Below are 14,923 nucleotides of genomic sequence, written 5' to 3'. Positions count from 1 at the left end.
GTAACGGCTGGTTTCGCTCCACTCTACTGTGTGCATGTAACCGTGGCTGAACCATCCTGGGCAGCTTTTATGGATATCACTATTGAGGCACAGCTCAGTGATACGCAGCAGTAGCAATTTCAGCAGTCATCAGTTCCATCGATCTCCTACTGGGAGGAATGTTGAATGGCAATTTGGGCTTCACCTTGGATGGGCAGTTCTCCCTAGGTGTGACACTTTGGTCATCTCAGGTCCTAAGGCAAGCAGGGCAGCCAAACGTGTGCCTTCCAAGTATCCCTCCTCAGAAATTGCACCAGAACAGCAATATTTCATGTCAGCCCTGCTTGTAGTTGAGAGAAATTGGCAGCTTTTTATCAGCCTCCACTGCGTTTTGGGAAAGGGCTGGTGTAGTCCTCTGCTGAGGAGTGTCTTGCTATTTTTATGGTACCTCTGTTCCCACTTGGTCCTAGTCTGTCTGAAAGGGCCTAGTCTTTCCACTCAGAACCTTTGGGCGGAGATATGGCATAGACCTTGGCTGAGCAGTATTTCCACCTTTTCTTTTCTATTGGAGTCACTACAACAGAGGCTCAATATTTCTAAGAGACCTGATTACCTCTCCTACTAGGCCTGAACAGCAGCAGGCTATTCCCAAGGGCAACAGTAGAACAACGGGGTGGCTCCTCTGCAGGGCTTCAAAGTCGCAAGGCTTGAACAGCAGGCCATTTCTAAAGGCACACTAGAAAAACCTGCTGGTTCCTCCAAGGGACCCCAGTGTAGTGAGGGCATATGAATTGCCTCATGAGCCTTAGCTCAAGGCCCCAGTTCTCCCAAGGTTTGAGTAGCAGCTGGGATGTTCAGAGACAACAGTAGAATAACCTGGTGGCTCTTCTTGGTGTAGCGAAATTATATGAATGGCCTCATGAGTCTCAGCTCAAAGCTCCAGTTTTCTCAAGGAGTGAACAGCAGCAGGCCATTTCCAAAGGCAACTCTTCTCCAAAGGCCTGATCTGCAGCTGGCACTTTCCAGAGGCGACTGTAAAATAACCCGGTGGCTCCTCTGTGGAGCCTCAGGGTAGTGAAGGTATATGAACTGCCTTATGAGCACTAACTCAAAGCTCCAATCTGTTCTGTGGTACAGTTACAGCCCTTCATAACTGTATGTGTAAACTTTTGCAGCCCTTCATAACCTGATGGCTCCCTTAGGGTGGCTCAGTGTAGAGAGGGTATACGAATTGCCTAATGAGCTTCAGCTCAGTGCTCTGGTCATTCCTCTGAACAGTTGCAACCCTTCACAAAGCTCTGCGTAAATTTTGGCTGCCTTTCATAACATCCAGTGACTGCCTTATTGAGGAGGATCTTATTTGTATATTTGTGTATTTGTTTTTAATGTTTTTAATTGTTGTAAACCACCCAGAGAGCTTCGGCTATGGGGCGGTATACAAAAGTAATATTAATAATAATAATAATAATAATAGTCATTGTGGTGGGAAAGTGTAAATAAGCAATATAAGTGAATTAAGCTGAATTCAGATCTGTCAGCTACGTGAGAGTTTCTGCCCTATTTAATTCTAGGGTGTCAATGCAAAGCTCCAGTTTGCTTCTCTGAACAGTTGCAGTTCTTCATAACTGTTGGAGTAAATATTTGGATTTATACAGGGACTTCCGTGGAAGCTCTGAGGGTCCAGTGGCTATCAGGGTAACCATGCACAGGACCCTGATCACAACAGATGCCAGCCTTCTGGATGGGGGCCCCCACTGCAACTCCCTCTTCATTCAAGGGACTTGTACACTGTCAGAGCAAACCTCAAGCATCAATCTATTGGCGCTTTGAGCGGTGCGACTAGCCCTCCTTCACTTTTATCAGAAGTTTCCGCTGACTGATGTTCTCGTCTGGACTGACACGCTGACACACGTCAGTGTGAAGGCACATTTGAACCATCAGGGGGGTACAAAATCAAAGGCCCTGCAAGCAGAATTGACTCTCATTTTCAAATGGGCTGAACATCATCTACACTCCCTGAAGGTGGTGCGCCTCCATGGCAAATTAAACATCATGGCAGACTGGCTCAGCAAGCAGCAGATCTGTCCTTGGGAATGGAAGCTGCATCTAGAAGTGTCCCATCAGCTGCATCTCAGATTTGGCCCTTTTACATTAGACCTCTTCGCCTCAACTCATAATGCATAGCTCCCATGGTTTTTCACAAGGTACCATCAGGCAGGAGCAGAGGCAGTCGACACCTCTCAACACCATGGCCAGGGGAACTCCTCTACACCTTTCCTCCAGTTCCTCTACTGGGACAGACCATCAAGAAACTGTCAGGAGCAGGCCCAGGTGATTCTGTTGGGACCCTTGTGGCCATGCAGACCATGGTCCTTGGAGCTACTAAACCTCCCAATTCAGGATCTGTGGCATCTTCCTCTGAGACCAGATCTGCTCTCCCAAGAGCCAGTCTTTCATCTGGATCCCAAGTGGTTGAGTCTGATGGCCTGGGTGCTGAGCGGCACCACTTGAGAAGTTCACAGCTTTCTAAGGATGCCATCACGACCATATTGGCATCCAGACAGCCCTCCATCATTCATATATACCAAGGCACATGGTCGGCCTTTGTCAAGTGGTGCTTCAAACGTCGGGTTTCTCCTTCTGGTTCTATGGTAGAACATCTACTAGACTTCCTCCATATGGGGCTTTTCATGGGATTGCAGCCTAATACCCTACATAGACAGGCCTCAGCCATCTCCTCCATCTTGTTGGCACGACCTGGCCAGGCTTCCCTCGGATCACATCCTCTGGTCAAGCATTTCCTCAAGGAGGCGACTCTTCTGTTACTAACGGTAACTCAAATTTTTCCATCCTGGAGTCTTCAGAAGGTCCTGCAGGCCTTGCAACATCCTACATTTGAGCCCCTTCAGTCTGTTCTACTGCATCTGCTTTCCTTCAAGGTGCTCTTCCTTGTGGCAATCACCTCTGCCTGCAGAGTTTCTGATCTGGGGACCTTGTCCACCTATGCATTTTTCACAAGGATTCCGTGGTGCTATGTACTGATACAGCTTTTTGCCAGAGCTTGGAAAAGTTACTTTTTTGAACTACAACTCCCATCAGCCCCAGCCAGTGCTATGCTGGCTGGGGCTGATGGGAGTTGTAGTTCAAAAAAGTAACTTTTCCAAGCTCTGCTTTTTGCCCTAATGTGTCTTCTGCCTTCCATTACAGCTAGGACATCATTCTACCCTCCTTCTGCCCTCATCCAAGCCATACTCTTGAGAAAGCCTGGCATTCTCTGGATGTTCATCGGGCCCTTCAAATCTACCTTGCCAGGACTAGGGACATTCAACTGATGGAATCTCTATTCATATCCTTTCACTCAATGACATTGGGCAGGAGAGTTACTAGTTCCATGCTGTCACATTGACTGTATGCATGTATCACCTGGCCTGTGAGTCCCTCAAAATTCCAGTGCCTCAAAACATTACAGCCCATTCAACTAGGTCAGCTGTCACTATGGCTGCCTTTGTGACCAATGTTCCTGTTGTAGATATTTGCAGGGCTGCTGGTTAGTCCACACCAAATTCCTTCAGTAGGCACTATAAGGTATATTGCTATGCTTCTGCAGATGCCACTTTCGGAAGGTGTGTATTGTCCTCCTCTTAGGCAGCCCTGGCTCACCCTACTGGGACTGCTTTGGTGTATCCTTCCTGATGTCATATTATCTGGGGAAAACGGTCTCACCTGAAAGGTGTTTTCCCCACTTATTATGCCATCAAGGCCCTCTGCTGCAGGGGTGGGGTGCCTATTCTGTCCAGAGGTTTGCGATCTGCATGTGTTATGCTTTCAAGTTGCATTGTTCTAAATTACTCTTCTGACTGTTGCTAAGGCTGCTTTATCATCCTGTTATTACGTTGGGAGTCAAGATGGGTTATAGTTGTGTTGGTGTTCCTTCTAACTAATGTTTCCTTTGAGTTGAGTATGGTTCCTGTTTGCAACTCATCTGTAATGGACTGGAATCAGACTGGACACTAGGTGGTGCTAATACCCTCCTGATGGCATAATACCTGGGAAAACCACCTTTCAGGTGAGACCAACAGTCTGTCTTGTTTTGGAACTAACTATATCTTACTTCAGCATGGGAGACTCTGGGGAATTTGTTCAAACTTCGTCATCCAGCAATGGGGCAGCAAAGAACAGCTGTCACCTCAGTTAGGTTCTATGGGTGATGAATTTTCCTCAGAAATCCTGTTCATTTTAATTTCAGGCAAATTGACATTAGGGAGGGGACAAGAGTCACAGAAAGGTGAATTAAAGAAGCAAAGAATGTGGCATAAGGTAGAAGAAAGTGAAAAGGAAAGTGAGAGGGAGACAGAAAGGAGGCAGTACCAGAAGGTGAAAGGAAGTAGAAGAAGGTGAGAAAAAGAAAGGATAGAAAAGTTAGAGTAGATAAAAAGAATGTGGAAGAAGTCATGAGCAGAGAAAAAGAGGCAACAGCAAAATAGCTGGTGATAAAGAATTGTGAAAGAAGGTGGGATGAGAGGAACTGACAGAAGAGAAAGCACTGAGAAAGTGTAAGGAGGTGGCAAAGAGAACAAAGACTGTACAGGTGGCAGAGGGCAAAAAGTGCAAGAAGGTAGAGAGAAAAAGGCATCAGCAGGTGACAGAGAAAGAAAGGAGGTGGTAATAGTTATAGGAAGCAAGGAAATGATAGAAACACTTTTTAAAAAGAAAATGCAGACATAATTGATTATGACTTCCTTCTTGCTCAGTATCAACCACAGACGTCACTGAAAAGACACCCTCCCAAAAAACCCCAAAGAGATGATACGCCTACTAAAAGGGTACAAAAGTTTGACCAATAATACATGAAATATTGGTTCACTTGTATTGACAAAATAGTACCCCAGTGCGTGATATGTGGTGAGTTGTTAGTATTTAAAAGTATGTCAAATGTGAAAGTGGGTTGGGAGTTAGAAGTGGGTCTCAAGTCTAGACTGGTTGAAGATCACTGAAATATAGCATCAGCTTCCACCACATATAGGCAACTTGGCTCAGAGTACATCAAGATGAGAGCAGAGGTGAAGGCAGCCTTCAGTTGGATAAACAAATTCTGTGTTGCTGAAGTTCATTGGAATTGGAGCAGCTTCTTCGGGAATGCGGCAAGGAGAAAAGTTGCAGAACAACCAGCATTAAAAGTTGGTGAATCCCAGAAACCCTCGGATTCTCTATACATAATGGGCAGAGACTTGTTGCCACTTTATGGGGAACCATCCCCTCTCTGGGTATCAGTCTGAAGACCAGTGAGAGCATTGATGAACTCCAACAATTCAAGCTCCTCTTGATTGAAGGCACGTTTCTCAATTTGGCATACAGCCACTCTGTTGGTAGCCATTCCAGGACTGACTGACTGAATGTGGTGGCCATGTTCCGCAAGAATCTCAAGAAAATTAGAATGTGATCTAGGTAAACCAACATAAACTGGTCAAAAATGTTCCTGAACACATCATTGATGAAATTACTGGAATGTGGCAAAAGAATTGCTTAAGGCTAAATGACACTATGGGTACTGAATGCCATCTTCCACTTCTCCCTTTCAGATTCACACTAGATTATAAGCCCCTCATAAGTCCACCTTTGCAAACCACCAGCTCTATTGTAGATATTCAGAGAATTGCAGGAAGATTGGCAAAGACTACTGGTTTTTTATGACTGTTTGATTAAGTGCCCAGTAATCAATGCAGAGGCTCAGACCTCAAGTCTTTCTGCAAGGAAAAAAGACTGAGGTCTGAAGAGGTAGATGATAGGCTGAACATTCATACTAAGTTGTCCTGAATGTAGTCCCATAAGATCTTGAGTTCTGTGGGAAAAAGGGAATAAATACATATGACAAGGATGTTAGCTGCAGGTGAAAATAAATGACGAAGTCGTACGGCCAGTGAGGGGGCATCTTAGTGTCTTTAGAAATGGATGTGAAGTCTTGTCACAATGGCTGGGAGATCCTGGATAGGTAGACAGATCAAGTGTCTTCCATATGGGTAACAGTTTCCTCAGTTTTAGTGACTGCTGCAGATACGAGTCTTGAATGAAGGCAGATCAGAAACAGTACACTGACTCTACAAAAGCATAGGGTCATGAGTGGTCAACCAGGTGATTCCTAGGCTAGTAGAGAAATGTGACCAAACCAGGTCAAAAACTTTCCATGATGTCCCTGAGGGGCAATTATCACCAAAGAAAAGGTTTCCTGGGCTACCAACCCTGAAGACAGGAGCACCATCAATGCCTTGACTGGGATAGGGGTTGCCTTGTCACAGATAGTGATTTCCAGTCCCACAGCAAAGTCCATAAAATTAGCCAAAGCTCCAGAATCAACCATGTTGAAAACCATTATCATAGTACGGTGAAGGACATGTAGTGGCAACAAGATGTGTGTGTGTGTGTGTGTGTGTGTTCCTAGCTGGACTTTCAACTGGGGCTGTAGATTTAGCAACATGATGCCACAGTAGAGGCAAAGTCCATGTGTCTGGCACCAACATTTTTCTCTCTGTGAGCTGGGCTTGGGCCTCCCCCCACCCCCAGCATAGGTTATACCACTTACCCCTGTATTGGTCTCTACAGGCTGAACAATGACAATTGAATTTCTACCTTGCAGTCAGTTAGATGGCTGTCAATCTGGACACAAAGTTCTATGCATTATATCTAAGGTCTTGGAGCCCTCACTCAATCCACCTTAATGGAGGCACTCAAATCTCAACAGAAATGAGAATGTTGTACTACCTCATTCCAGTTGGTGTCCATTACCAGACAACAGAATTGTGCAGCATACATACATGGAGTACCTCATTTGAGGGCCATCTCCCCTGTGTGATAGTTTGCAAGGCCATTTTCACTGTATGTGTCTGGTTAGAATCTCCACAAAAGTTAATCAGGGCTTTCACCAAGTTGTCAACATTTCCCAACAAAGCACCTTAAACAATAGGGAGGCCTCTCAAAGGCATCCTTGTAAATGGGCTCACTGCTCTTTCAAATAGAACTGGAGCTGTAGGATAGGATTGGAGACAGCTCAGATTGAGGGCACCCTGCATTTTATACAGTCTCCATCAAACCTCTCTGGGAGAGTTGCAGTGAGGTATGAAGGCGCTACTCCCTCTCCTTTTTTGCGACATCTGCTTAGTTCAGTTCAGTTGCTACATTCTAGTCACTGGAATAATCCCACCAACTCTCATTTATACCAGAGCTTGGAAAAATTACTTTTTTGAACTATAATAATAATAATAAAATTTTATTTGTGAGTAACCTGTCTGACCCAATTAACGGCCACTCTAGGCGACGTACATGTACATGATAAAATACAATAAAAACCAATGAAAACCACCAACAATAATTAATATACCAATATTAAAAGCAACCCACCCCAGAGATCCCATAGGCCTGCCTGAACAGCCAGGTCTTCAAGGCCCGGCGGAAACCTATCAGGGAAGGGGCATGGCGAAGGTCAAAAGGAAGGGAATTCCAGAGGGTGGGGGCCACAGTCGAAAATGCCCTCTCTCTGGTCCGCACCAGCCTCACTGTCCTAACTGGTGGGACCGAGAGAAGGTCTTGCGCGGCTGATCTCGTCAGGTGGCATAATTGGTGATGCTGGAGGCGCTCCTTCAGATAAACTGGGCCGAAACCATATAGGGCTTTGAAGGTCAATACCAACACCTTGAATTGGGCCCGGTAAACAACTGGTAGCCAGTGTAGATCTACTAACACCAGAGTGATATGATCACAGCAACGGCTGTTCTTAATCAAGCGTGCCGCCGCATTCTGTATCAGTTGTAATTTCCGGACCGTTTTCAAGGGTAACCCCACGTAGAGCGCATTACAGTAGTCTAAGCGAGAGGAGACCAGGGCATGTATCACCCATGGGAGGAGATGGGCAGGAGGTAGGGTTGCAGTCTCCTTATCAGATGTAATTGATACCAAGCTGCCCGGCTCACTGCCAAGATCTGTGCCTCAATGGACAGCTGGGAGTCAAGAATGACCCCGAGGCTGCGGACCTGGTCTTTTAGGGGCAATTTTACCCCATTGAACACCAGGTCTATGTCCCCCAGCCTGCCCCTGTCTCCCACGAGCAACACCTCGGTCTTGTTGGGATTTAGCTTCAGCCTATTCCTTCCCATCCATCCACTTACGGATTCCAGGCACTTGGAAATGGTGTCCACAGCCAACTCTGGTGAGGACTTAAACGAGAGATAGAGCTGAGTGTCATCCGCATATTGGTGACACCGCAGCCCCAATCTCCTGATGATGGCCCCCAGCGGCTTTACATAGATGTTGAATAGCATGGGGGAGAGGATAGAACCCTGTGGCACTCCACAGTTGAGAGGCCAAGGGTCTGAAACCTCATCCCCTAATGCCACCCGTTGGTGCCTGTCTGAGAGATAGGAACGGAACCACCGTAAAACAGTGCCCCCTATTCCTAATCCCTCCAGGCGATCTAAAAGGATACCGTGGTCAACGGTATCGAAAGCCGCTGAGAGATCCAGGAGGACGAGGAAGGTGGATTCTACCCTATCCAGCGCCCTCCTCATATCATCCACCAGGGCGACCAAGGCTGTTTCAGTTCCATGTCCAGTCCTGAAGCCCGATTGGAATGGATCTAGATAATCTGCTTCATCGAAGTGTGTTTGTAACTGTTTGGCCACCACTCGCTCAATCACCTTGCCCAGGAATGGTAAATTAGAGACTGGGCGGAAGTTATTCAACTCTTGGGGATCCAAGGAGGGCTTTTTCAAGATGGGCTTTATGACTGCCTCCTTGAAGGCCAATGGCATTGCACCCTCTTCCAAGGATGCATTTACTATTGCCTCGATCCCTCCGCTCAGTCTCCCTTTGCAGCTCATAATGAGCCACGAGGGGCAAGGATCCAACAAGCAGGTGGCTGGCTTCACAATAGAAAGCACCTTGTCCACTTCCTCAGAGGGAAGAGGCTGAAACCGATCCCAGCGTACCGGAATGCAACTGGCCGTCTCTGACTCACTTCCTGTATCCACGGCGCACGGAATCATGCTCTTCAGGCGCTCGATTTTATCAGCAAAGTTTTTAGCAAATATGTCACAGGAGGCTTTAGAATGCTCCATGGATTCCTGAACAACTGGACCGACCAGCTTTCGGACCACTTGGAACAACCTCCTGGGACAACACTCAGCAGACGCAATAGAGGCAGCAAAGAATTCCTTCTTTGTTGCCCTTGTTGCCACCTGGTAGGCAGCTATTGCTGCTCTAACCAGTGTCCGATCGTCTTCAGAGCGCGATTTCCGCCACCGGCGCTCTAGTCGTCTCACCTCCTGTCTCAGACCCCGGAGCCGTGTTGTATACCAGGGTGCTATCTGAGCTCTATTCAGGGGGAGAGGCCGTTTTGGAGCCACCCGGTCTACTGCCCTAGTGATCTCCTTATTCCACTCCATCACCAGGGTTTCGACCGGGCAGCCTTCCGCCGGCTCCAGATCTCCCAGCGCATTCAGGAATCCTTTAGGATCCATCAGGCGCCTGGGGCGGACCATCTGAATAGGTCCTTGTCCCCGGCGGAGGGTGTGTGGCATTGAGAGGTCCATATTCACCAGGTAGTGATCTGACCATGACACGGGGTTGGAAGAAACAGCCCCCATTTTCAGAGCACTTCCCTCCCCTCCCGAGACAAACACAAGGTCAAGAGCATAACCGGCTACATGGGTGGGCCCTATATTACTAAGATGCAGTTCCCAGGAAGTCATGGTTTCCATGAAATCCCGAGGGGCTCCAGTGAGGACTGTCTCGGCATGCACGTTGAAGTCCCCCAAAACCAACAGGTTGGGGGAGAGCATTCGTACATCCGAGATCACCTCGAGCACCTCGGTCAGGGAGTCTGCTGTGTTGCGGGGTGGGTGGTACACAATAGAATCCCTAGACTGCCCTGTGGGCCCAACCTCCAGTACATGCAGTCAACAAACTTGGTCTCATGGAGAGGGGGCCTGGCAAAGACCAAGGACCCTCGATAGATGACTGCCACTCCCCCTCCCCGCCTACCGACCCTCGGCTGCTGTGCTTATTGGAAACCGGCTGGACACATGGCCTCAAGCGTAGGAGCTGAGGCCTCATCCAGCCAGGTCTCCGTGATACACACCAGGTCTGTGTTCTCATCCAGGATCATATCATGGATGAGCGTTGTTTTCTGTACCACAGACCTGGCGTTACACAGCAGCAGTCGAAGGTCGGATGGAGTCCTGCGTCCCCCCGTTGTCTTCTGGTTATGGACAGGCCCGGAACAGGGGATAGGTATTATGCATCTATCCCTTGTTCCCCTAAATTGACGTGGCCTGCCAACTACAACTCCCATCAGCCCAATCCAGTGGCCATGCTGGCTGGGGCTGATGGGAATTGTAGTTCAAAAAAGTAACTTTTCCAAGCTCTGATTTATACCTTTCAAATCATGTTTATTTCCTCGTACTAGGAGTTTAAACTCATTTTATTTCCTGTATTCTGCACATTCATGTATAGATACCAGAAGCTTTGGATATTCTTCTCCATTGTCTTTCCTACAGTTTTAGTCTGAGGCTTCCTAGGCAACTCCTCAACTTGCCTGATTTCTCATTCAAGTCATTTTCTTTAGTGTGTACATTTGTACTTACCTTTCTCCTTATGCTGCGTTAGATGCAGCCCATCTTTGGCCAGCAGTTTTTCTTTGGTCATGTTTTTTCCTCTTGGGGCACATTTCACACCACACATTTATTCCACTATTATACCACTTTAAACAGTAATGGCTCTCTCCCCCAAATCCTGAAAGGGTTGTTTATGAAGGGTGCTGAGAGTATTCCTCCTCCTCTTCTCACAAAACCAAAATTGCTAGAGTGGTTTAGCAGCAAGCCCCTCTTCCCAGAGAACTCTGGGAATTGTAGCTATATGAGGGGAATAGGGGTCTCCTCACAACATTCTTAACAAACTACAATTTTGGGGTTCCTTTGGGGAAAGCCATGCCTGTTTAAAGTGGAATAATAGAAGAATAAATATGTGGTGTGTGTGGTGTCTTTATATATCCTACCTCTATACAATCCTGTGTGTATACCCCTCTTCCCTCCTCCCCCCGGGAAAACATTACAAAGCACTGTAGGGGTCCTTTGGCTCCTAGGAATAAATTTAACCCTAGAAGGTTAATAGTGATCGAAGCACTAAAGTGAACACTCTTATAGTGCAAACTTGCAACACTGATTTCTTATTTGTCATGTTCTTTTTTGGGGTGTATGTGTGAACGTTATTAGGCTATTGGGGTACATGGGACACTTTCCATTAGATACTCTGAGTATTTTTTTAATTTCTCTTTTGTTTTCTCTTCTCTTATAAGCCCAGTATTTCCCACAGGCATTTCTTCTGTTTTCTCCTTCAGGGTTTCCTGATAGCCCAATAAGGAATTCAAGTTTATATTATGGGGTCCAATGTACTCCAGTGGTTTATAGTAATAAAATATATGTGGTGTTATTTCTGACCCAGCTTTAATCAAATGATCTCAAGGCAGGTTACAATTCAGAGATACAACATAAACCATAACATCTCAAACATCAGGACTCCAATAATCACCAGTAACTTCAATACAAGCAGCTCAAATGTAACTGCAGCTAACCCCCGCCCCCTTGCTAGTATAAATAACTGGATCTTAACTTGGTCCCAGAATGAGACCAATGGGAGTGCCAACCAGGCCTCTGGGGGAAGGGCATTCCACAGTTGGAGTGCCTTGCATCACCACACAATATACAGTTTCCACAGGTGGGATGCAGAGGAAAGCCTTCCTCCTATCCAATCTTAATGCCTAGGCAGATGTATATAAGAAGAGGTGCTACCTCAGGTCTCAAGGTCCCAAGCCATTTAGGGCTTTAAACATCCTCACTGACACCTTGAATTGGACTGAAAACATATTCGTGCAGCTCCTTTAGGATCAGTGTTACATGATCCCTATACAATGTTTCCAGCAGCAAACTATCTGTTGTATTTCTCGCACACTGCAGTCTCCATGTAGTCTTCAAGGATGGCCCCACATAGAGTGCATTGCAGTAATCTAATCAGAAGGTTACTAGTGCATTGACCACTGTGGCCAGGAATGTTTGTAGATGGCAAGTCAACTGAAGTTGGCAAAACAAAACACACACCCCACACTGAATCATTGAGGCTACTTGACCCTCTAGTGACAAGGTTGAATCCAGGAGTACTCTCAGATGAGCAAAGCTGCTCCTTCACAGGGAGGGCCATCCTGTCTAGAACTGGTTGCTTATGTAAATCCTGGACCTGTGGGCATTCAACCTACAGAGCCTCTATCTTGCAAGGATTCTGCTTCAGCTTATTGGCCTGGATTACAAATTCTGGCAGCCCTGCAGCACTCGCATAACCTCACCTGACTCAGATGACAAGGAAAAATACTGCTGGAGGTCATCAGCATACTGATTTTATTATTTATTTGTTGCATTTATTAATGTTAAATTGGAGTCATTTTGATATCAATCATTATTTCCAGCTAACACTTTAGTGGTCCATTGAACCTCAGTAGCAGACTTACAATTTTTAAAGGTTTGCTTTTGATCATGTTCCAAAATTCAGAACATCCAAGTGATTCAAATCTGTTGGAATAGAAGAAATCAGATACATTGGTGTGACATTTCTAAATTATCAGAATATATATTTTTCATATATTTCCTTGTATTATTTTGTTCTTGAATAGTCTGAACAAAGTGTTGGTAATCAAATTAATGTCTTTCAGGCATCTTCAAAAAATGATATTTTGAAAATTTGCAGGAAAGAATATGAGGTAAGTACATTATCAATAGTGGATATTTCTCTCTGTGAACATGCTTAAACCTTCCTGATGTTGGTAAACGACAAAGCCTTATAACCCTTTCTGGCCCATAATCATTTCTAGAGGTAAAACAGGCGAAGTTAAACTCTCTCCTCCAGTGCAGTTGAGAAGTAGCACTGGCTCCTGTTAAACTGTAGTTTGCAAACTGAGATCTGGCAAAATGAACATGCACTCCCTCCTGCTCCTTCCTCCCCTCTCTGGAATTTCCCGTCCCATGTCAGTATCTATTATGTGGGGCTTTATTCTTCCATGGAAATTTTTCATACCATCATTGGTAACAATGAATGGATGCCAATTGCAAATACAATATTAGAGAAGTTTGGCAGCTTCAAAGCTTTTTGCTTCGTTTCCCAAATACAAATAAAAGAAACATGCTAAATTAGATCACTCTCTCAGCCATCAGAAAACGTTCAGATGTGATACAGATGATCCTGATTTGAAAAATTTTATGGAAAACCACACATCCACATTACATGTATATCCACAAACCATGGTTAATGCAAACAATGTTAACTTTGTAAACCAGGGATTGTCAATGTGATTTGGGTTTGCATTCCATGGTTAAAGGAGATTTGGTTTGTATTTGTGCACCCACACAGGGGAGAGGGCAGGAATTTATCTGGCAAGAGAAAGATATAACAAGAATCCTACTGGATCATAGCAAAGTTCTGCCTGATTGAGCACTCTTGTTTCTAACAGTGACTGGGGGAGAGGGACGAGGTATTCAGAAAGCTGGCTTCAAGTTTGCAAACTATGGTTTGCTGGCAGCTGTAGGCCCATGAGTCAGACTCTTAAGATGTGATTAGTTTAAATGTTATGCAGAAAACATGTTGGTGAACTTAATGATCCTGGCTATATGTGAATTCCTAAAAGTGCTGTTTTCTGTTTGAACATAAAGCTAACTTGGCTGGTTTAATTGTATTCTCTTGTGTGGAAATTCTTAGATCAGTAAAAGAAACTGTAATGAAGAATTCTTAAAAGTATTTTGGTAGCCTTCATTGAATAGAATATTTGTTTGAAATGAACAAGAATTTGTTTTGTACGAATGTGCAACTGAAAATGTTTTGATTGATCTTTTAATACAGTTATTTCCAAGTATTTCCAAGTTATTTATTTATTGAATTTATAGTTTGTTGTAATTTATATGATTGCATTCAATAATGTATAAAAAGCAATGGTATTTTCAGGAATCTTTCTCCAGTATACCTTTTCTTCAAAACAGAAATCTCTTAACATGCTGTTTTATCTTACCTCTTTCTGTCCGCAAGAACAACACTCGCTTTAGGACTTGTTTTTAGATTCACTTGGATCAGAATAGGCTATCAGTTTGACATTTAAAAAGAATGGAAAGACCCTGCCACTGAACATGGGTAACTCCACCATGAAGCCACAGTGTGTTGTGCCTGGGTTCAAGAAATTAAGGAGACCGAGTTCCTTCATGGATTAGACTACTTCATAAACAAAATTCACCAGATTGACTCTTCTTTTATGCTCCTATTCTTTAGATTGAGAAATAAATGCAGTGGCTTGCTCATTCTCCAGAAAGTAATTTAGATTAAATACTACTTAAACTTTGTTTCTTACTACAAATAGACATTAGAAAGCATTTTTCTTTCTAGCTGTTAAGATTTTCATAGTCTGAGTTCTCCTGAACTATAATCCCCTAAATCAAATAGCTTTATCTCTTCTGTATTATACTTCACTGCCCACATCTGTAATCTTTCCTCTGTTATGCTAGTGCGTTTCCTTCTCTTTTCTGGATTTCTGCATTGCTGTAGGAGGTTGACCAATATTTGTTGGAGAACGGAAAGGACAGGTAAGAGAGTTTTAAAAAATGGGAGTGAAATAGTAATCACTGACCATGCCAGAGTAGTTTCTCTTTGTAATTCTTTTCCCTTTTTTGTTGGCATTGTTTTGACATATTTCATTTGTGTAAATAAGTGGAAATCTTTCAAAAATGATTATGAGTGAGAGTAAAGCAAACTGTCTAGTGTTTTCCAAACTTTAAAAAAGAAATGTGTTCTCATACTTCCATATACCATTATATATGGGTGAATCATTCTTAGATACTTCGATAAGATTCCCTGATAAAAATCAGAGAAC

At 44.6% G+C, this 14,923-nt stretch overlaps 1 protein-coding gene across 2 annotated transcripts in view; it reads left to right on the top strand.

Moving 5' to 3' along the window:
- Window positions 1–14,923, top strand: part of RECK (reversion inducing cysteine rich protein with kazal motifs) — a 189,318-nt gene that overhangs the window by 71,441 nt on the left and 102,954 nt on the right. For both annotated transcript variants that reach the window (XM_061590670.1, XM_061590671.1), the window contains exon 6: window positions 12,725–12,772. In XM_061590670.1, coding sequence (XP_061446654.1) covers window positions 12,725–12,772 — 48 coding nt within the window. The remainder of the gene's footprint in view (window positions 1–12,724; window positions 12,773–14,923) is intronic.

Source organism: Rhineura floridana, chromosome 11, assembly GCF_030035675.1.
Source record: "Rhineura floridana isolate rRhiFlo1 chromosome 11, rRhiFlo1.hap2, whole genome shotgun sequence".
Lineage (NCBI taxonomy): Eukaryota > Metazoa > Chordata > Lepidosauria > Squamata > Rhineuridae > Rhineura > Rhineura floridana.
Note: the sequence above shows the minus strand (reverse complement) of the source record. Positions and strands in the feature narration are given on the sequence as shown.